The sequence below is a fragment of the Podarcis cretensis genome (genome assembly GCF_951804945.1).
Source record: "Podarcis cretensis genome assembly, chromosome: 1".
NCBI lineage: Eukaryota > Metazoa > Chordata > Lepidosauria > Squamata > Lacertidae > Podarcis > Podarcis cretensis.
Genome location: NC_137170.1, coordinates 93,892,359 through 93,916,513, shown reverse-complemented (window position 1 = coordinate 93,916,513; position 24,155 = coordinate 93,892,359). Strand labels below are relative to the sequence as shown.

The following is a 24,155-nucleotide window of genomic DNA, read 5'->3' as shown; positions in this document are numbered from 1 at the left end:
TGGAAGGCTGGTCAAATGCAGTAATGCATGGAATTAAGTTACTAAGACTGCAGTTTTATAGTTGAAGGGTTGCTATGGGTTTGGATTTTATCCTGGATGTAGCTCAGGCTAGTGCATCAGGTATGTTCATTCCTGGAGGCTGCATGTTCACAGGCCTCAGGGTTCCTGTAATGTGCTGTGTGTAAGACTGCCTATGAAGAGTAAGCCTGTAAGCTACATTTGGTCCAGAATTCAACAGCCACATACTGGGAGAATGTAACTCCCCCATTGAAGCAATGGCACTGACTTCTAATTTGTTTCCTGGTCCAATTCAAAGTGCTGGTGAGGACCTTCTAAAGCCATTCATGCTTCTGAACCTGGAAATCTGAAGGACTGCCTTCTGCCATCCAAATCTGGCCATTTCCTAAGAACTTCAGCAAAGGCCCTCTTGTGAGTCTCAGCAACCCAAGAACTCACACTTTTGGGGAACCAGGGAGACTTACCTTGGCCCCCCCCATCTTTCCTCAAATATCTAAAACCTTCCTAAGGAAAGCATGAGCTTCATGTCAAATCATGTGAAGAGGGCCTTGAAACAGGTGGACCATAGTCACTATAACTTAGAGGAGCAGGACTTGCATGCAGAGTACATGGAAGGGCATTATGAAGGTAACAATAACATAATGATGAGATGCTTCTGATGACTTGACACGGCCAGCAAATCAGTGTGCAAGCTTCCACTTGGGAACTAGAGTCAGCTATAAAGTAGATATCTGCCAGCATTACTCTGGTGCTAAGGAATTCCCTTGCTGCCCAGTCTCCCTAAAGCCTAGATTCAGTTGAATTTAAGTTTTCTGAAAAAAATACACCCAGTTCCACAGGGATAGCATTTACCTCTGTTGCAAAGAATACAGGCATGGTATGCTTAGCTATGCTAGCTCAGAAAAAAGCTATTTTTTACTTTGCCTTTGGTGCACTTAGCATTATCCAGGTTTGCTAATTTAGCCTATAGGGATCTGAGCGGTTGCAAAAACATGAAAGTATTGCTTGGCCAACTGTGTTATCTGTCAAACTGTTCTCATCACCCTTTCCTCTTCCATTGCTTTTTACATACAGGTGGGAAATCTTAGCAAAATCATTGAGAAAATAAATGGGGTGGCCCGCTGTCCCTATGACCCCCGGCACAACTCAACAGCAGTGATCACATCACAGGGAGAACTGTATGCTGCAACGGTCATTGATTTCTCTGGACGAGATCCTGCTATTTACCGCAGCCTTGGGAATGTCCCACCTCTTAGAACAGCACAATACAACTCCAAGTGGCTTAATGGTAAGAGCACTCTGGGAAATAGAGATCATTAAGACCAGCTGTGCAGTCTTGGGAAATGACATTTTTTTTTCTTATCTCATAATGAAGATAAAATTCATTTACCTAAAATATTTAGCTATCCACATTCAGGCGGTGTCCACAATATATTTATCTACCAACTCATACAGGGGATAAGACAGACTAAATATTTTAAGTAGCCAGCCTCTTCCTCCAGCTCTTCCACAGCCCCTTCAGATGAATGAGTTTGTAGTGTGTTTCTGTTTATTTTGGTGAATACTGGATTTTGGATGTGAATGCTTATCTATTGAGAACTTTTACAAAAGCTCACTTCAGCAACTGTGGCTTAAAATGGAAAGTGGATGCATTTCTGTGTGTGGGTTTCCTGCTTTCTGCAGGAGAAGCAGATGCATTTTTACCCTAAGCCAGACTTCACATATGGCATAATGTGTATGGCAAGAGGATGTGGTAGGTGGGCATGATTTGGGGGAAATGACCTTATGGGCTGAACTGGGAGGCCTGGCAGGCCAAATCTGACCCACGGGCTGGAGTCTCCCCACCTCTGCCATGCAGAGTACTGTAGTGCAGCCCCAAGAGGACGAGGAAGATTTTATTAATTTATATATTGTTTTGACTTAGACATTGAAATAGGAACATCTATAATGAAAATAAGCAATAAAAACAATCCTGTTAAATGGCTATCACTAGGCCTTATCAAATTGATCAGATTGCAGCCTTCTCACTAGCTGGGAGTTGGTGAAAGGTGTTATTACCTGTTACTGTAACTGTAACTGAGGCTTTCAGGTGCATCAGGGGTCCAGAAGCAGAACACCATTTCTTACCAGAGTTCCTGGTTTGGATTTGCCCTGATTGGTTTGCCCAAATGCAGCCCCTTACACTGGCCAGAAGTGGTGTAAGGAAGAGACGGAAAAACCTGTGTCAGATGAGAAAGACAAGATCATCCCTTCCGGCTACCATGCTAGCAACAAACAGAACCCACTTGAAAGCAAGTCACAGATAATAACCCTTGCATAAATTTCACTGCTAAACAGTACGTTTCCAAGCGCAATTGAAAGTGTTGGCGCTGACCTTTAAAGCCCTAAATGGTCCAGTATACCTGAAGGAGCGTCTCCACCCCCATCGTTCAGCCCCATCGTTCACTGAGGTCCAGCTCCGCAGGAATTCTGGCGGTTCCCTCACTGTGAGAAGTGAAGCTACAGGGAACCAGGCAGAGGGTAATGGTGCCCGCCCTGTGGAACGTCTTTCCATTAGATGTCAAGGAAATAAAAAACTGTCTTTAGAAGACATCTGAAGGCAGTCCTGTTTAGGGAAGTTTTTAATGTTTGATGTTTTATCGCTTTATTATTATTATTATTATTATTATTATTATTATTATGCAGATCTAATAAAAATAAAACAAGTTTCTTGTTAATGATTTGGCCACATGTGATTTGAATAAAAATCTTTATTTATGTAGATGTAGTCCTGAACTTCTCTTCTTACCTTATATTGTAATTATTTTGCCCTGTTGTTGGGCATTGCTTACTTTTAGGCCACAAAAAAAAAAAGCTTCCCTGTTATTCAGAGGCTAACGTATAGTATAGAGTCACTCATAAAGCATTATCGGGCATTTGAAAGCATGTTGCAGAATAGCCCCATTTTAAATGCATCAAGATTCCTTTGGAATTCATGACTTCAAAATTCCAGTCTTAATTATTAGTACAAATTCTCATGGGAGGAGGAAGGGATTCAGAGAAAGTGTACCCTTTAGTTTGCTTTCTCACTCAGCCAGCAGAATCCTCACAGGGCCCCAGTATTACTTTCTGCTGCAGGGGACATTCAGTAGGGAAAGCATGTACTACAAACCATAATCTAGAGCCATTTTGGGATTTGGGGATGCACTGCCATCAATACATACCTTACTTTGCTGCTCTTTTGTTCTTTGGGATGTTTGCACATAGACTTTAATCTATGGGGTGATATATAGATATTACCTACAGAAAATGGTTCATTCTCAAGTGTAAGGAATGGCTTTAATGACAACAGCCAGATGTCAGTGGATTATTGCAGTTGGCCAAATTCAGCGAGACAGTAAACTAGTCCTGGTGCCTTTAAAAATGCACTTTGCCGCAATGCCATCAATACATTTCACAGTGAGGGATGGGTGAAGATATCTTTCACACCTGCATTAGGTCAAGGAATCTTGCAAAATGACTTAAAAGGTTTGTTTTGTTCTTGTTTTGATGAGCTCAGTGGTTGGTCAATTAATTAGTTGACTGAAAAAAACAATACATACTTGCATACTCATGCTATGTCCCTTCCTCCAAGGCTGACATCGCAGGGAGCTTTCTCTGCTGCAAATACTGCTTAAACCCAGGTGAATGCTGCCTCCTGCATAGTAACATATCTCTCTGTACCTTCAGGGGGATTTCCATTCATCATAATTCAGCACAGCTCCAGCTGACAAGCAAATAACCCTACCTGCAGTTTTCCCTTTCACTGTAGGCTTTGTCTGTCCACCTGTTTAGCTGCTGTACAGCCGTTACCTGTGTAGTCTGTCAGCTGAGTCTTTAGCAGGTACCTCCATGCACACTCAGAGCACATGGATGCACAGCATGCTCCCAAGCACCAGGGTGGGATGAAAGAGGGAGAAATAGGCAGTGGAGGAGGTGGTCCAAGTCTAGTATTAGCAGTGTGAATTAATTTCCAAAAGGTTTCTCTTGAATTGTCATTTTATACAATGATCACTGTTGTATGCTGATTATATATTTATGCCTCAAATTCTGTTCTTCCACTAAGAGGAAAAAGTTGGGCCCACAGTTTGCTGCCCCTCAGCACTAGCACATAGTTTTGTGGTGTGTGCTGGTATTTTGTCTGTTTAGAGAGGGAGGTTCTGAGCATAACCTTTTTTCTGTAGATGGGTATTTTGTGGTGCCCACAGCAGTTTCTAAGATGTGCTCCTAGGCCTAAAAGTGTGGGAGGCACCTGGGATAAGCTCTAATGTGTAGAAAACTTGGGGAAAATAAGTGAACTGCAGGAACATTACTGGTCCCAGGATCTTGTATCTGACAGTGACATGTATTAGCTGCAACAAAGGAAATTGGCAGATCCCTGGAAAAAGGACAGTGTGCTGCACCCCATCATTTAATCACAGTATCAATTAGCCTCAGTCCTTGAGGCACTTGACTATTTTAGGAAATAGCAGTTGATGTTCCTCTTCCCACTCCTCCCTCTTTTGTTGTATTTTTGAAAATACTTATAATATTGACCATCACTGTAGCTCAAAGTAGTCAATCTGTACAAAAGGCAGATGAGGTGGTAAAACTGCTTCTGGAATATATGCCATTTCAGACTGTGAGTGAGGAATCACATGACTGAATTCTCCCTTGCTACACACACACACACACACACACACACACACAGCCCCCCACTTGTAAAAAATTAGACCTGAAAAATAATAACTAGGCAATCCAATTCAAGACAGCTTAATTTAATCATAAGAGTTTTTGTTGATTAATTGATTCATTAGTCAGTTTACTAAATTTACACTTGGATAAAAACAGTATTTCTGAAGTAAATTTTTTTGTGTTTAGAGAATGTACATGTGTGTTGTAGCAGGCATCATCTTAAAATAAGCATTCCATGTGTGTACCATTTCAGAAGTGTACGGGTACTCACATTCACATGAAACTTCCCCACCTGTTGAAAGGACATTTGTGGGGCGTTGTGGGCTAGCCTCTCATCACAGCTGCACAAAGTGGAAAAGCAATCACACAACCAACGTGTTCAGCTCTTGTGCAAAAGAATACTATGCATGTTAATCTCCAATTAGGGTATTTCCTTGCACTGAGGAGTTCTACTTTTGTACACCGGTACGCATGTGGAGCTTTTTCTTCCATTGGCATGTGCAGAAACACTTCTCTGTACATTCCAACATGACAAAAAGCTCCACATATGTACCAGAGGGCATGGCTATGGTGCACAGCTTCAGCTTGGGGTGGAATTAGTCTATGGGCCCTGCAGCCCCCTCACATGGTTTCATGGTCTTCTCTTGATGATGTAGTCATCAAATGATGAATGTGCCCATAAAAACAAGCCTATTGTGTTCTCCTGTTCCTTGGATGTTGTAAAAAAAAAAAAAGAGGTTTGTTTTCCTCTTTCTCACCCTCTGATCACTCCTGAACTTTTATCCCCACAGGCTGTGTAAATCCAACCCTTTCTATGTAAATCTCATTGCGTTTTATGGCTTTATTTTTCTCCAGAGCCCAACTTCATTGCTGCCTATGACATTGGTTTGTTCACTTACTTCTTTTTCCGTGAGAATGCTGTAGAACATGACTGTGGGAAAACTGTCTATTCTCGCGTGGGAAGGGTTTGCAAAAACGACATTGGGGGGAGATTTTTATTGGAGGACACATGGACAACATTCATGAAGGCTCGGCTGAACTGCTCCCGTTCTGGTGAAATCCCTTTCTACTACAATGAACTGCAAAGCACATTTTATCTACCTGAACAAGATTTGATCTATGGAGTGTTTACAACCAATGTGTGAGTTTGTTGCTTTTCTTGCTTCTTATTTACTTCCTTATAATGTTTACCTCTTTTTTCTAGTACTTGTATTTAGGCAAATTCCTTCCATTGTTCAGTTTAGTGAGGCTGTATTTGGACATCACAGTGAACCATAATATGATGGCTTGTTGTGACAGGAGCCAACTTATATGACCTTGTACATGTGTGTGTCTCCTCTGCTGCAATCATGAGGACAAGACTGGGAGTTTTTGCATCTGTTTTCTGTTAGCTTCAGTTTAGCATTGCATCTCAAACCAAACTAATGTTGCATCTGCTGTTAATCTTACCTAACTTTTGTTTGAAATAAGCCAGCTTTATAACCCATAGTTTGATTTATTTTAAGCAAACTATAGTTACGGTTAACCAATGTTTATTGGGTTTGGATTAAACAATAAGCTGCAACTAATCAAAAATAGAAGTGAAATCTTCTGAACTCATATTTGTGCTGGGCAGTGGGAGGTGGGAGTACTTAAACCAAAAGTTCACTGTGGCTTGGTTTATTGCGATGTCTAAATGCAGCCAGATTAAGTAAAATAAGCAAAGCAATGCTTGGCTTTCCTCTACACCTATCTGACTTCTTCTACACCTATAATTCTAATATTTGTAAGGCAAAATAGGTGGTTCCTCATTCAGTGTTATTATTACTTTATTTTTGAACTGTGATTTTTACCCAAATTATATTATTGGTGATATTCATATTATTAGTATGTTCATATATATATATATAATGACCAGTCCAGAAAAAGACATAATTCAGTGCACCTGTGGACCTGTGTCTATTACTGTGCACTTGTTTCTATTACATCTGAGCTAGATGTAAACCTATCCTTGCTAACAACTGGGAGTCTCTGGTTGCAATCCTATGCGTACTTTACCTGAAAGTAAGACTCATAGTTGGACTTAGCTTCTGAATAAACATACATAGGGTTGTGTTATTAGTTGTTGAATTGCAGTGTCCCGTGCACAGCGGAATGATGAGGAGTACGTGCCACATACTCTATATTACTTTATTTACACTTCAAAGCTGGTAGGTTACAGAAAAATATCTTGCCTCTGCCGGAGCAGAGAAAACATCCTCTCTCCTCTAAAGCACGGAGAGAACCGCACTGAGAACAGTGAAAAACAGGAAACCAGTGTACGTCACATCCAGTCTCCTTTCCCGTGAGAAACTCCAACAGCAATTGACTGTGGAATGTAAACACCTGTCTCGTGACAAGCACTTTCGCTGCACAGTGAAGGAAGCAGAAACCAACATTAGTTACAGTGATGAAGTCAGCAGAACAAAGGAAGACATCTCCAACTTTGACCAGAAAACCGAGGGAGGGAAAATTCAAAAGATGCTAAATAAAATTCACTGTTCATTTGCAGATGTAGCCCCAAATCTTACTCTGCCTAATGTTTTAAGTAGAATATGCTCTTTTTCAGTGGTATTGGTTATTTCCAGTAAAGGTAAAGAAACTTCTCATTCAGAAACTTGGAAGTAACTACTGCCACTAATGAAGGCTATAGTACAGTCATACCTCGTGTTGCGAACGGTGAGGGTTGTGCGTTTTCTGGTTACAGATGCGCTGAACCTGGAAGTACAGGAATGGGTTACTTCCGGGTTTCAGCGCTTGCGCATGCGCAAAAGCACTAAATCGCGTCACACACGTGCACAGATGCACTGCTGCGGGTTGTGAACGCTGCGGGTTGCGAACGTGCCTCCCACACAGATCACGTTCGCGCCCTGAGGTTCCACTGTATAAGTGAGCTATATTAGATGTAAAATAAGCAATTGATTGCATTTGCAAATAAAAACAGAATTTCTTTTTTTTTTTTAGGGTTGCTTTCTTCTTTATACACATTTCAGTGTATTGTACACTTCTTACTGTTTACACAAACATACATAGAAATGAGCTGTTAGTCATAGATATTGATGGTTCTTGGTTGCAGCATTTTAGTGTTAACTAGAATATAAGAAATTTGTTTTTAATTATGAACTAAAAGAAGAAAATCTGATTAGCTACTATGCGGGACAGTACTGTCTAGACACCAGATTATGAAGCCTTCCTACTTTAATCATTTGAATTAGCCACTTGTGGAGAAGAGGATTTCTTAAAAGTTGTAATTATCTGAAAAACTGTTCTCAGAGTAGAAGTGTATGACTTATCTTTGACAGAATTGAAGAATTGTCATCCAAGAGCTGGCTCCGATGAGAGGCCAGGATTGATTTGTGCTAAAGTGCATGCTTATATAAGCAGCTTGCTTGTGTGAACCGTGCAAGGAACTTATGAAAGGTCCTATATTTTATGTTTCATTTTTGTCTTCACAGAAGGCAAGGTTGTTGTTTTCAGTTTCTCAGAAGACTTGGGTCTTGCATGAGTTCATGATTCCTGAATCGCAGTGCTCATGCAAGAAGGCCCTGACAGAGGAACAGAAATGATTTAATAGTCAGGGGCCAAACTACACACGATTGCAGCATCCTTAGGACTTTAAATGTGGACCTGAGGTGATTATAATTAAAACAAGGAGTGTGGATGCAATTTGACATGCAGAACAGATGCATGGGCAGAGAGGTTCTGAATTATTCGCTGCCTCCCCCTGCTTCAGTAATCACTCCCCTTCTATTTTACTTGTTGTTTGTTGTTGTTGTTGTTGTTGTTGTTTATCAAATACTATTCCACTCTTCATCCAACGATCTCAAGGTGATTTACAATATAAAGACATAAAAATGCATACCACAAGAACACACAAGAATACCCAAGCACACAGTTTAAAAGGTCATAGATTGTTTAATTGGCCAAAGGCCTGGGAGAAGAGAAATATTTTTTCCTGGAGCCTAAAGATAGGTAAGGAAGGCACCAGTGAGCCTCCCTGTGGAGAGCAGTCCACTGAAAGAGGCCATTTTCATAAATCCCCCCTGCAGCACCCTACACTGCACCTAAACATACTGCAGAGAGTCCCCTAATCCTCTGGAGCACATTTGTATGTGCTGCAAGGTGCAAGAACTGCCACTCCCCATATGAACCAATCTGGACCCTGTGATCATAATCTGAGGCCATGCTTCATGGGCCTCCTCCAAAAGAGGTCTGGAAAGCAGCAACATGAGAACGGGCCTTCTTGTTTTGCTGAAGGTTTTTCTTTCCATTAGTGGACAGTCACCATTAGATACACCCTGTAACTCCCTGTAAGCTTTAATGTTTAATCCAGCTCTGTTGATTTATGAAGAGAGTGTATGTGCAGAATCTAGTGCGGTTTTCCTCATCTTACCTCGTAATTGTTTAGACTGCTGTCTTGTTAGCAAGAGGCAAAAGGACCAAATATGCAATTACGACTTCTCTTTTTCTTTCACATTGCAAGAAAAAAAGCATTATGTAACTCCAAAAGAAGTGAATAGAAAAAAAATTGTTATTGATAATAGCTAAACTTAGATCAAATAGGGGCTTTGTGCTATGACACAGTGTTCTTTCAAGAATTCAAAAGAGAGAAAAGTTCCAATTTGTCAGCTAACTAGACAAATAATGGTAATTATTCTTTTAACTTCTATCAGGACTTATTCCATGCTGTATGCATTCTGCATACAAAGTAAGTCTTCCATTTGCTGCAGTAGTATAACTGATGCATAAAAGGTGTATTATTTTTATCGTAAGGCATATTTACTCTTGAAGGAAGAGAAAAATATATGTGTATATACTCAAATCTCAAAGATTCTCATTTAATGGGGTCAGAAGCAATTCTCCAAAAAATGGGCATCAACCAGCATGGTGCACTTCATTGTGAAAAACATGTTATAGTCTGATTTATTGCTCATTGTTGTGTAATGCAGAGCTAAGTCAGCAAGAAAGATGGCTATTTAGGGAAGAAACCTATGAAATATTTAAGCAGTTGTTATTAAAGTTTTCACTAGGGTCACTGAAACCCAATTTAAAAGCTTTTGGACTTTTTCCCTCAACATTTTGGCATAATTGTCAGTGGGCCTGAATGTAGAATGTAGGGCTGTCTCTCAGAACGGGACAGTGCACACATATATGAATGCCAAGTCGGGGTGAGGAGGGGAGAAGAGAGGTAGAGATGGTGCTTTGATATGAGTATGCCTACAGCACCTCACTTTCAGTCTTAGCCACTCTTGTCTAGCACATCTGACTCCGGCGTGCTGATGCTTCCAAACTCCATGTAGCAGATGCAGGAATTTACAGGGCAGGAGGCACATGGCAGGAAACCCAACAGAACAATGTGAAGAGAGTACAGTCATACCTCGGGTTGAAGTAGCTTCGGGATAAGTATTTTTGGGTTGCACGCTGCAACGACCCGGAAGTAACAGAGCGTGTTACTTCTGGGTTTCGCCCCTCGCGCATGTGCAGACAGTCAAAATGACGTCACGCACATGTGCGGAAGCAGCGAATTGAGACCCACATACGCGCGGACATGGGTTGTGTTTGCTTCTGTGTGCGAACGGGGCTCCGGAATGGATCCCGTTTGCATCCAGAGGTACCACTGTATATTTGTTTCTCAGGCTCTGAAGGAATTGTAGAGAAAGCATATGTGCTGTCTTAATACAATAATGCCCTTCTGTTTCTGACTCCATTCTTAGAGGTTGCATGTACACATTTTTGCAGAATTATAAACTCATTTTATCCAGTGGTGCCTGCCCTCTGAATCACACATTAAATTAGAAACAGACTATAGATATATCTTGACATACTGGAGAATTATTTTATTGTTAAGACAATGATCCACAGCCTTAGGCGGTTGGGTTACAGCTACTTACACGTCCATGTAGCAGCCAGTCGATAAAATGTGGCATGTGCACAAGTCTGGACTCTTGTCATGCATGTTGGGAAATGAAGAGTGCCATGGGGCTGGAGATAATCTTGAGAAATAGCTTTCAGTGCATCAGCTCTATGACTGAAATCATGCCTGGGGCTACTTCCAAGGAACCTTGGGAATATAATGTCATAATGATACTGAGGATTCAGGGTTGGGGGGGGGGGCAAATCTCTTGATACTGGCAATTCATTTGTGCACCAGAGGGATTTGTTGTATCTAGGAATTTAGCCCACTGCAGTGAGTCAGAAGAATTTTTGAAATTATAAACATCGTTTAACAATGCACCAGGATGCTCTGGAGTTACGATAGCGTAGCATAGTGTGGTATGTAGCATACTGTCTCACAGTAGTGGATGGCACAGTGGGGTGGAGACACTTACTTGACCTGCTGGCAGTTGAGTCACTGCTTCTTACCAGGAGGGGAAGCAGAGAAATGGCAGGGATGGTGGTGTGGTCAAACACATTGCATTGCCCTCCCTGTTGCCTCCCCCTCATCATCCTGGTAAGCAGCAGTGCTCACCCACCAGGAGGTCAGGTCAGCACTTGCAGCTCACTATGCTGCGACTTAACTGCGGTCTCACCTGTGGTCATGAGGTAATGGACAGATGCAGATGACACATAAATATTTTGTAATACTTTCCTTGTATTTCCTCCTTCAAAAATTTGGAGTGCTTGGATCAACTTATGACTGTTTCCAGATCAGTGATTTTACAGTCATTCCAGCCCATCTTTCACACTCTAGTTCTGCGTCTTTCCGTGCACAAGAACAGTGCAAGCCAGTGGCGTAGCGTGGGGGGTGCAGGGGGGGCCGGCCGCACCGGGCGCAACATCTGGGGGTTAGGGTTAGGGATAGGGTTAGGGGGCACAAATCCAGGGTTAGGGGGCGCAAATTACTTGCCTTGCCCCGGGTGCTGACAACCTGCGCTACGCCACTGGTGCAAGCGAGTGGTTTATTATTTGGGCCAGTGTGCCAGCTCTAACGGCAGAAAGCTGCAGGGCAATCCAGGGTTGTGTTGATTTTGTCCCTTTGCAGTTCTGAGGGGAGAACTTTGCTATGAAACGTTTGGCAGCTTGTTTTGGAAGCCCCACTCCGATCTCAAACAATCTGCAGTTTTATTTAGACGATTGTTTTTCTTCTTCTCCTCCTTGTGCCTGAAGGCATTAACTTGTCACTCGTCATTAGCTTTGTCTAAAGAACTGCCTTCTGTGAACACGCAACATGTCAATATCACTCAGATACCAGCAAAGAAAGGTTTAGCATGTGGTGCTTTGACAAGTTCAAAGCCTACTGCTCCATTGCTCAGTGAAATGGAAGGATGGCTGTGAGGGGAAAGAGGGAAAGGAGAACACGCAATCTTAATAGTAATGTTTTAAAAGTGATGTCTTGCTTCCTCAGTGGCAAAAAGGCATCTCCCAGTCAACTTCAAATTGAGGTAGTTCTCTGGATTAGTTTTCTAACATGGTGGAATTATTATGGTGGAAATTTTCTTTGTGGGAACAAATGAGAGACATGTGGTGTGCATCATTTAAGCGTAAAGAAATGTTGGAGGACCTACAAGTAGTTTATGAGGTGCATGCTTTTATTCATTCATTCATTTCATTTCATTTATATCTCACCTTTCCTCCAAGCTGCTGATGGTGCCCTAAATTGGTATGATACAATTCTGTACAGGCTTCCCATACATACTGCTCGTACCACAAAGTAGGAATGAAATAGAAGCATGCTTTATTTTTTGCTTCTTCATGTAGCAGCGTCTTTAAAAAAAAAAAGGAAGGAAGGGAAGGACCTTCTCCGCTTATTGCCTGCCTAAAATCACACGGCTTAGATATGTGTTCTTAAGTAATTACTGGTTTAGTAAAAAAATCCTTTTCATAGTAGTTCAAATTGCTACCATTAGCAACTTGATATATAAAGCAGTCATTCAGACATTTACACAGCACGGTGACAAAGTCTGTCATGTTGTTCTGAAAGGGCTTTCTGTATTTTTAGCCTCTTCTTTACAATTTTCAGCTCTCTCTGATTTCCTCTTCTTTGTTGGTCCTCCTCTCTCCCCACCTTTTAAAATAGCATATAAATGTTTTAGAGTCCTCAGCAGGACTCTACAAGCTTGGTCTGATGGCCTTTATGTGGATATGATTCCTGGCAAAGCATGAAATCTCAGCCTAATATTTCTCAACTGTTTAGTGTGAATAATGGTGGCTTACCTGCATCCCATAGTGAGGAGAATTAGGAGAAGATTGTAAGGCAGGTGTGGGGAACCTCCTCCCCCCCCCCCGGTGTTGCTGAACTACAGCTCCCAGCATCCCTAGCCACTGGCCATGTTTGCTGGGGCTGGTGGGAGTTGTAGTTCAGTAACATCTGAAGGGCCAAAGGTTCCCCACACCTGTTGTAAATAAGCACAATGCCTTTGAGGAATGGGGAAAGGAGTGTGTACAAGGAGAACCTTTTTCAGATGCTTGCCTGTGTTTGTTTAATGGCTTACCTTAATAATGGAGAGTAGGCTGCCATTTCAGTTCTACACCGAAGGACACACCTTCACCACATGGAGGCTTGCCTCCTAAATGAGGATGCCAAATTGAGAGTGTTGCTTGATTAACTTACCCACAGTATCCACAGTAAGTGATCCTGAGTGCATATTCCTAGTGATACAAGTGACCTGCTGAAGCTTTACTTGTTTATCTTAAAGGGAAGCTCCTTCTGCCAGAAATGTAAAGAGATTTCCTTTTTTTAATGCTAATTTGTATATTCAAAATCAACACAGGAAATTGCTTGAATTCACAGCTGAAGTTCAAAGACTATTTAGGGAAGGGAAGGGCAATTTCAAACAGTGAGCGTCAGGAACATTTTGGAATTGTTTCCTTCATTTCTATCCCGGCTTTTGTCTGTGGAACTCATGGCAACATGTAAAAGTCTTGTGTCCAGGCAGTTAGCTTCAGGAAGCTATTGCATCGTGCGCCTTCAGACCATGTATTGGGACTTTGAGGTATTTTCACCATCATTCAAGCATAGCATTCCAGATGCATGTGTGGTTAGTGGTCAAGGTTGATGGGACTTGGAGTCTGAAAACATTTGGAGGGCAGTACATTGCCTTCCCCTTCCTGTTTTAATACTTTTCAGAACATAAAAAGGCTCCAAAGGCTCATCTAGTCTCAGCATACTTTTCTCACGAGCCAACTAGAAGCTATGATATTAAGCAGAATGCATTTTTTATCCCAGATGAGGCCAGATTCTGTATTCCCTCTCCTCTGTCTGTCTGTCCTTGCAATTGGAGCTTTATGCAAATAGCAATGTATATGAAATGGTGAGTATCCAATGGGTTTGAAGGTCCAAAGGCAGGTGTGCTTTTCGGAGGTAGCATTAATACCTTAACAATGAAACCTGTGGAGCTTAAAATTAAATTTCACCTTGAAAAATAAACCAGAGGTTTTAAAAACTAGGCCATTTATAATCAATCAGGATTGATGGGGTATCAGTAGTAATGTTCCTTGTGAATTAAGCTGCGTGTGACTTTTCATGTCAAAACTGCTTCTCTTAGTCTTAAATCATGTACAGTGTTCAAGAGGGGCTTTTCAACATCTCCTAATTGTCATATAATCCATGAGGATTCTTCTCCTCCCTTCTGAGGCCTGTAGCCCAGTGCACTTCCTCCTGGTAATTTGCATGCAATTTATTTTAGTGAGATTTGATGTCTGTTATGATGGAAGTGTCAATGTACTAAAGATTAAATTGATTTTTCTCCTTTTCTCTTTCCTTTTGCCCTTGTTTCCAGAAACAGTATTGCTGCTTCAGCAGTGTGTGCCTTCAATCTCAGTGCTATTACGCAAGCCTTTAATGGGCCTTTCCGATACCAAGAAAATCCAAGATCTGCATGGCTGCCAACAATCAACCCCATCCCTAATTTTCAGGTATTTTAATGCAACCTCTCAGTTCACTCACATCTCATTCTGTTTCCTCGTTTGATGGGTAAATGTTAATTAACTGGTTCAATGGCAGCTAGCACATCAGGTGTCTGTACACACAGAGAGAGCCTATGTTCAAGTCCCCATTCAGTTATGAGGCTCATCAAATTGTCTTGGGCAATCTATTTTCTCTTAGCATAATGTTACCTCCTTAGTAACCATTCTTTACACGTATTACTCGTCTGTCCCTGCCCCCCCCCATCTGCAGCCATGTAGTTGTTTCTGAAGCTCCATTCAAACATCACCTCCTTGAGCATTTTGCCTGACTAGAACGTATCATTAAGCGCTGCTGCTTTCTTGTCTGGATGGGAGAATAGAGAGGATTGTGTGCGTAAATTAGCGCATCTCATCACTTCTGCTTCTGGCTCTTCCCACTACTGGCATAAGGCCCTGAGAAAGTTCCCTAGGAGAGAATGTGGCCCTTGGGGTGAAATAGGTGCCTACCTTTCCTATATAAAGTCTTGGTAGTTTAGTCTTGTATGATTTATAGTCCTGTTCTTTCATAGTCTTTGATCCGGAACTACTAGAGTAGACCCATTGAAAGTTTGCCATGTCTAGTCATTTCAATAGGTCTACCCTGAGTAGGACTAGCATTGCATATAACCTATAGGCTCTAGGCCTCCCCACCCCTACCTCTGCTGCTGCCCCTTCCTCCTGCAAGTCTGCTCTCAGTACCCGTTCTATCCCATTTCAGCTATATTTTAGCAGGCAGAATTCTACATGTTCCTGCCAAGTAGGTGGGAGGTCACAAAACTAGTACTAGTTTGCTTTTCAGGAGCACAATTTATTGTGGGATGTTCCGTTAAATCTTACAGCTTACAGCTGAGTTTCATATAGAAAATTAACCAGGGTTATCATAGAAGATCTGGGGAGCAGCATTTGTAGTGCATCAGGGGCAGCCAGAGTGGTGGCCTCTGGGTGTTTTATTTATTTATTGTTCACATTTAAAAATGCGGCTTTACAGCTTGAGGCCATCAAAGCAATGGTCAAGATAAAAATAAAATAAAATAAAATGCAGGAAATAAAAACTCCAAAAACAGCAAAGCCATTCCAGCAGATAAACAGTAAATTTTTCATAAGTGGGTCATACCTCAGTAAAAGCCTTCGTAAACAAAATAAGTCGTTGTTAGACTCCACATCCCATCATCCCCAATCAGTGTGGCCAGTGGTTAGGGTTAAGGGGAACAATAGACCAGCAACATCAAGAGGGCACTAGATTGGCTACAAACTGCAGTACATCATCTGCTACATACTAGGAGTCCTCCAGCCTTTGGTTCACTGGAGCAACTGGAAGCTTTTATACTGCATGTTCCCAATGGAGCATCAGTCAGGGATGTTTTGGACTAGCTTTCATCCTCAAAAGCATATAGCCTGTGCTGCAGAGAAGGTGTGAAAAGATTGCAAAGTCAAGATGAGAGTTTTACAAAAGAAAAGGGAATGTACGTGGTGAACGACAGGAAGATTGGAAAAAGAGATTAGAACATTTTTCAAGTACAGAAGGAACAAGAGGTCAATGAAGGGCCTTCAGGAGATGACAAAGGTAATTTAGTGGCTGTGAAGAAACGATTTGGAAGGGGGAGGGGGAAATCCTCACTTCGTTGTTTGGAGGATGAAGGAACAATGCCAGAAATCTTTCCTTCCAAGAGAAAAATACAGGTCTGGGACATATGAAATGGAAATTAGAACGAAACAATTGAAAAATACAAGTCCACTTACTTAGCACTTATGCTACCCCTGGTATTAAATGATAAACTTCTGTCCACTGAGAACAGAAAATGCAGTTCAGCAATTAATGGTTTCCCCAACCATCAGAGATGGTTCATGCAGGGGAAAAGCGAGATGAACCAAAACTGGGAGAGACTATCCCAATCAAGATTGTGGATTTCAAATTAAATAGGAATAGAAGGGCATTTTATGTCTAGACCTGCTCTAGATTAAGAAGTATCTTGATTTTGACATGTTTTCATTGCCTAAATCTGCATCTGCAATCCTGTTCCATCGGTTGGAAGGGAAGGACATTCCTAGTAAGCATGGGTTGGATTGTGCTGTGGATTTACGTTTGTACCACATTGGAGTAGATTAACCTCTTTTAACCTCTTTTGGAGTAGATTAACCAGAAGATTTTTATTTGAATATGTCTGTGTAATATGGAAGAAGGAACAAACTTGCAAATTTGTAATCTGTTTTTATCACTGCAAGCTGTGTCTTGAGATCCATGTCAATATAAACATCATGACAGTCGGCAAGAACTCTGCAGTAAAAATAGCAAACAAAACGAAAACAGTAGTTAATGTTAGAGAGTTTTAAAAGTTGTAAAAGAAACACTGCTGTTCTGTTCTCCTTCAGTGTGGAATACTGAATGATGATAGTCCTAATGAAAACTTGACAGAGAGGATCCTTCAGGATGCTCAGCGCTTATTCCTGATGAACGATGTTGTGCAACCAGTCTCTGTTGATCCATATGTCACTCAGGACAACATCCGTTTTTCTAAGCTGGTGGTTGACATTGTTCAGGGCAAGGACACACTATACCATGTGATGTATATTGGGACAGGTAAGTGCTTTTTACACCTGGGAGACTTCAACCATCTCATATGTGGATTTATTAAACAGCAGTCTGTGAGTTCCTTACTACATGTTCTCAAATAGGAAAAAAAAGCGTGAGAATTGATCTTCCATTATTATCTGGGTAGAAACTGAAAGAGCATTTTGAAAGTGTAGGCCACAATTTAGATGGCTTTAGGAAACAGAAGGGATGGGGTTAGGGTCCTATAGTTAGCCTAAGAAAGAGAATAGTATCTGCTTAAATGGAATTCATTTGCAAGTGAAGGTTTCTGTGAAGACTGAACGCCTTCCTGGTGAAGATTCAGCTCAAAAAGGAGTAGAGAGGTAAATGACATCCTCAAGATAGCTGGTTGACAGTCTTCACTCGTTTCTGGGTCATATAGTATTTTTCTACTTCATGGTGTCTTGTTGGAAATGCATATGCATACTTTCTTCTAGAGATCTGAAAAGCGTTTTCACATTTGGGTGGCATTTCTGATGAAGTTAAGAGATGGGAAACAGATTTCAAGCTCCACTTTCTGCATTAAGAGGAACATAGGAAATTGCTTTATCTAGACCAGTGATGGCCAAACTTGGCCCACCAGCTGTTTTGGGACTACAATTCCCATTATCCCTGGCCTATTAGCTAGGGATGATGGGAGTTGTAGTCTCCAAATAGCTGGAGGGCCAAGTTTGGCCATCACTGCTCTAGGCAATCTAGGCCAATACTGTCTACTCTGACTGGCAGTAGCTTCCTTGCATCTCAGTCTGTACCTTGTCCTGACTGTGCACCGTGCCAGGGATTGAATCTGGAACCTTCTATGTGCAAAACATATGTTCTGCCACTGAGCTCTGATCCCCCAAACTTAGGCACATCTACTGAGTCGTTCCTTTGAATAAAAACATCATGCCAGCAGGGTTCATATGCATAATGAGCTCCAGCACACAAAGAGGTTTCCATGCTCTCAGAATCCACATCCCATTCTTCAAGCTAGTTGCATGTAGTGATTTGCAGGCATACTTCCATGCCCTAGCCTGTGATCCTGGTTTGTTGGCAGACTGTGGTTTATATAGTATTTCAAAGTCTGCCCAGTTTGTATATAATGAGGAGACCTACCACAATCCCATTTATTGCCAAACTTTCAATAGTGGACTAATCTTTAATGCCTGACTTTTTAAGTAGGAAAAAAAGCTTGGAAAGGTGCGCCATGGAAGTGTTGCAAATGGTAACTTCCTTCTGTGGTGGAAGCTAAATTAAACATTTTAATTAATCAGAATTTATGTCTGAGCTCCATTTTAAAAAATCTAATAATTCCATTATATGTTCGGAATGAGTTGATTTTATGTTAAGATATATGGCCTCTCTAAGTGATGGTATAAATTATCCCATGACTATGGAGTCATCTGTCTCAGAAGTTATCATGTACCAGACAGAGTAATAGTATATCTTTCTACCTTTTACCGCCACTTACTTCGAATGTGATTAGCTTTCATGTATTTCCAGTAACAAATCTGCATAGACAAAAACTTTATTTAACTATAGAACAAATTGACAAAACAAATACTAAATCTTGATCTACAGAGATAAATGGTAGAACTTTAGTGCATAAACTCCAAAGTGAAAATAGCCTCATGGGCTACTTTTAGATCAAGAGTTGATCTAGTATCAGAAATATTCTTATTTTATCTAATCCGCCCCCCCCCCCCTTTGTGGTACAAAGTTGTCAAAGACAAATACTAACAAACTCTGCTTATTTAAATGGAAGAATTGCTGTTTTCTTGGAAATTAATGGGACCTTTAAATGCTTAACTTTATTCCTTTATTAAAGTCTAGCCCATTCCCAAGTCAATACTTGAGGGATGCAACAACGCTTTAAACTGAAACCTATAGATAGAATACTTATTAAAACACTTATCAGATTTAAATTGCATCCCCCGCACAATTATCAATTTTGTAAGACCCAAGATTTTTAGGACTTTAAAGGACAAAGCACATTTACTTGGAAATCCCACTGAGCTCAGTAAGGCTTATTTCCAAGTGAATGTGCATAGATAACAGTCATAATGTGATTCTAGCATGTGATTAGAAGGCGTATTTGATATGCAGTCCTGAAGTCTGTTGAGTCATAGCTCCCTACTAAGGACCACAGAAATATCACAGCTACATGTCTACTGTTACTTAAACTTACATGGGGGCGTTCCAGCAATCACAGGATGTAGCTGACTGCAAGGATGCAGTTGTGTTTAGTTTGTACTGATTTTCAGATGAAAGTTGTGCAGAATGTTCCTTGGAATCTGTGGCTGCAGATTGATATTCTGCCTACAACAATGTTTTTAAGCTTTAAGCTGTTAGCCTATTTAAGATCACACAGCTTTGTGTGAATCAGCCTCTAGGACACATCTACGGAACCCATTCAACCCTATTTGAAAACAACCCTGGGAAATTGTAGGTGTAGCCGAAACTTACTAGGTAGAGATCCTTATATCCTTTAAATAGTTAAAATTTGTAGGGTACACTGCTTTAATGTGTAAATGTACCTCTTCATCCCATGTCATCCTTAATAAAAACATATAATTTGTTTATTATTATTTGATTAAACTACTTATATGCCACCTTTCTACATAAAAGCTCAAGGCGGCTTGCAAGAAAGGTTAATAACTATATATTAGCAGTTTTTCAAACACCATTAAAACAGCAGTGGAAATCAGAACACAGCAGCAACTTTTTAGCAAATTCAATAGTCATACTTTAGCCTCATTCAGTAGTTATATACTTTAGTCTCATGCACTCTTCATTCAGAATGAATGGGAACCTGAATGCACAAGCAGAGGGGCTTCAACCAAATAAATAGATTCACTTTTTCTGGTTATATTTTTATAAGTGTATAAGAAGATGAGAAATTGGAGAAGAGGAAAAAAAATGGTGTCAGAGCAGCCGTGTAAATGGGATGTAGTTAATCTTTACTCTGTGTGTTGGATGATAAACTGAATCAACATCTTGGAGATTTACTTGCCTCCTGTTTCTTCTTGTTCTGCTAGAGCATGGCACCATTTTGAAGGCACTTTCTACAACTAATAAGAGCCTAAGGAGTTGTTACTTAGAGGAAATGCAGATTCTTCCTGCCAGCCAAAAGGAGCCAATCCAGAGCCTCCAAATCCTTCACAGCGACAGATCCCTGTTTGTGGGTTTGAATAATGGAGTGCTAAAAATTCCTCTGGAGAGATGTTCAATGTACAGAACAGAAGGGTAAGGAAATTTATGGCTCTGATATATTCCATGCCAGCTTAAAAGAAAAGCATGAGGGAAACGTATTGCAGTCTGATTCATTTTAGAATACCTTTCTTCATCTTTCAGAGAGAGGCAGAAGATTCTGACAGGCACACGTAGCCTATAGAAGCAAAGGGAATGATTTGAAGGCAACTGTTCTTGCTCATTAGCCCTCATTGGAAATTAATCCTGTTTACCAAGAAATTATATCTGCAAGCACGGGGGTTGTTCAGGTAGTGCCAAATAATGGTTTTGTGTTGAGTGTGAACTGACCCATTGACTTAGTGGAGTAAATGGGGCCTATTGGTTGAACCTTTACCCCAGACCTGTGAAGTACTAACTGACCAGTGTTACTCGCTGAGTTCAGTTCTGTGAAGATCTAGACACCTGCACTCAACTGCTGAAACCTGGGAGTAGAACTAGGTGTTGCTACTTCTGTTTAATATGTAAGGAGAAAAGTTGAAGGGTGTGTAAACAACCGGGGAATATTTAAAAAGGACGAACACTATGCATGCCTGACAAATTGGACAAGAGAGGACAAACCTACCTACCACAGATAAGACTAGCCCAAGCTAAACACAGTGGGAGTTTTTATACTTATGGCAAGACTTGTCTGAGTGAATACTTGAAGTGTTGCTCTATATCTCTTGTTTCTATCATTTTAAAGTCCCCCCCCCCTACATTTGCTTTGTGTGACAGCAGTTCAGCTCTAGATGGTTGGAATATTCAGTGGAAGGTAGGTGGTTGCTGCTTGTATACAGCGAATGGAACTTGACATTGTTCCTGGCACATTTAAGAATGTGTGCTTGTTTCCTGTCCTTGCACCACACAGAGGTAAAGACGTGATGTGATAGACACAGTGGTCACATTCCCATGTTGCATATGCAACATGTAAATTTCAACACCATAAATCATAATGCCCTGTGGACTGTCCTTCTGAAAATTGGCTGCCCAGATAAATTTGTAAACATCATTCGGCTCCTCCATGATAATATGACAGCAACAATCGCAGATAACAATGGCTCTCAAAGTGAACCATTCACAGTGAGATCAGGTGTTAACAGGGTTGTGTTATTGACCCAACTCTATTCATTATTTTCATTGCCATGATCCTGCACTTGGTCGAAGGGAAACTCCCCACCGGACTAGAAATCATATATCGAACAGATGGAAAGCTCTTCAATCTGAGCAGGCTGAAAGCAAAGAGTAAGGTTACATAGCTGCCATCATAGAGCTTCAGTATGCTGATGACAACATAGTGTGCACACGCTCAGAGGATGACCTCCAAACCATCCTAAATATCTTTGCATCCTAAATATCTTTGCAGAAGCTTATGAAAAGCTTGGCCTATCACTCAACATCCAAAAAATCTAAGTGCTGCACCAACAAGTACAAAATAACCCCTCTGCACTGCCACAAATCCAAATCAATGGTGTAATGTTGGAAAATGTCGATCACTTCTTCAACCTAGGCAGTTATATTTCCACAAGGGCCAACATTGATGCCGAATCCAGCATCGCCTGACCTCTGCAAGTGTGGCTTTCTCCCGAATGAAGTGCAGAGTGTTTGAGGACTGGGACATTCGCAGGGAAACCAAAATGCTTGTTTACAAAGCTATTGTACTACCAACCTTACTATATGCTTGTGAAACATGGACCACTTATAAACGCCATCTCCACCTCCACACATCACTTGGGAAGACAGGCAAACTAATGTCAGTGTACTGGAAGAAGCAAAGATCACCAGTGTTGAAGCAATGATTCTTCAACGTCAACTTCGTTGGATTGGTCATATTGTGCGGATGCCTGATGATTGTCTTCCAAAGCAACTACTCTATTCTGAACTTAAAAATGGAAAGCGTAATGCTGGTGGTCAACAAAAGAGGTTTAAAGACTGTCTCAAGGCAAATCTAAAAAAAATGTAGTATAAACACTGACAACTGGGAAACACTGGCCTGTGAGCGCTCCAGTTGGAGAACAGCCTTTACCAAAGGTGTCATGGGCTTTGAAGACACTCGAACTCAGGACACAAGGGAGAAATGTGCTAAGAGGAAGGCACGCTTGGCAAATCCACACCGTGATCAACTCCCACCCGGAAACCAATGTCCCCACTGTGGAAGGATGTGTGGATCCAGAATTGGCCTTCACAGTCACCTACGGACTCATTGTTAAAACCGTGTTTATGGAAGACAATCTTACTCAGCTATGAGTGATCACCAAAGAGAAAGATGCAGATCACATTTTTGTGTGTGGACATGTACAAGGTTTTGGGTGCAAACATTAAAAACATTAATTATGTTCATGTGAAATAGTTCTTAAATAGTTTGCTTTAATAACAGCTGCGATATGGGACTCCATTTAGATCTTACAGGTGCCCTCCACGGTCTTGCAAGCAGCAATCTGTCCTCTAGCTGTTCATATACCCTTTGTCAGTGCTGTCCCCCACGGGCAGATGCAAAGGGCACATAAATATGACATCACTGTCAGCCTACTCTGCCTGGCAGTCTCCCCTGACATGTACCTTCCAGCATCTCATTGGTCCAGAGTTCTTCAGGTCAAAACAGCCATGCCAACTCAGGTGCCTAGGATTTTTTAAAAAATTGCTTTTTGAAGCCAATCACTCATTTCAGAAGGAAGTGACACCTGGAAAAATGCCACATTTATATTGTCAGCAAGATGGACAGGGAGGGGGATAGGAATGAATTTTTTCTGTTTGGTTTTGTTTTCAATTTTCGTTCCTGAGTGCAGGCCTGCCATATGGGAGTCACAAAGACAAAAGGTTTGTGTGTCTTTGATGACCTTGCCTCAGAGCACTTGCAAAAATGTTGACAGGCTTTGAATTTTCACTAGGCTTCTTGAGATGAATGTTATGCCCAGCAAGTTAAAGTGGGTGTTGGGCACTAAGCATTAGCTGCTTTTACAATGGATCTGGGCAGTAAACCTTGTGTTTGTCAGCTGGCAAAGCTGATCTCCTTTTTGTTCCTTTTTATTTCTCCTATGTAGATAAGCATTTTGAATGTCACGTACCCTAGTTCCACCAACAACATATTAAAAGCTCCCCATTTCTTGGGGTTATTTTGTTAAAATATAAAAAAGAGGCAAAATTCTGATGCCAGGATGTAATTGAGCCCAGCTTCGTATTCACTGGACACATAACAACCTTACTATTTCAAAACATTTAAAACTCTGCTTGGAACTGTTAAGATATATGCAAAAGTATTCAGCAATGGCCATCTTTGGTCAGGTACTAGGGTTTGCTCTTGCAGAAGTGCTTTTCCTCTGGTGAAGATTTTTACTTTCTTGTTTCTGAATTAATAGAAATCTTTGTCTAATATAGATTTCTTAAACTCCTTTATTTTTCCAGATAGCCAATAGAAGACTTAGTGGTCTGCTGCTCTGTAGCTTTGTGTCGCCACTCACCTAAGCCTTTTCTTTCTCATCTCTCAGAAACCTAAACGGATGAATTTTATGCCTACTTGATTTTTCAGGGGGAAAATGCCAATTAAGCTTGTTCTGATATTTTCTTTCCCAAATCTAAAACTCCCATTTCCTTCTTGTTTTCCCCCACCCCCTCAGTCTTCTTAAGTATCAATGTACCCTTTAAAGAAAAACGGCATAATTACTTTAAATACAGCAAGATCAGTTAATGCATTAAAACCAGGATTCTTATTCTCAGAAGTGGACAGTGTAGAGCGGAGTGCTAATCC

The 24,155-nt window shown here is 41.1% G+C and overlaps 1 protein-coding gene across 10 annotated transcripts in view; it reads left to right on the top strand.

Moving 5' to 3' along the window:
• SEMA5B (semaphorin 5B) overlaps nucleotides 1-24,155 on the top strand; it is a 359,926-nt gene that overhangs the window by 269,607 nt on the left and 66,164 nt on the right. For 9 of the 10 annotated variants that reach the window (XM_079993227.1, XM_079993226.1, XM_079993224.1 and 6 more), the window contains 5 exons: nucleotides 1,093-1,306; nucleotides 5,566-5,851; nucleotides 14,448-14,583; nucleotides 16,984-17,191; nucleotides 20,221-20,428. In XM_079993227.1, the coding sequence (XP_079849353.1) occupies nucleotides 1,093-1,306; nucleotides 5,566-5,851; nucleotides 14,448-14,583; nucleotides 16,984-17,191; nucleotides 20,221-20,428 (1,052 nt within the window). The remainder of the gene's footprint in view (nucleotides 1-1,092; nucleotides 1,307-5,565; nucleotides 5,852-14,447; nucleotides 14,584-16,983; nucleotides 17,192-20,220; nucleotides 20,429-24,155) is intronic. The other variant, XM_079993230.1, reaches the window with a different exon arrangement.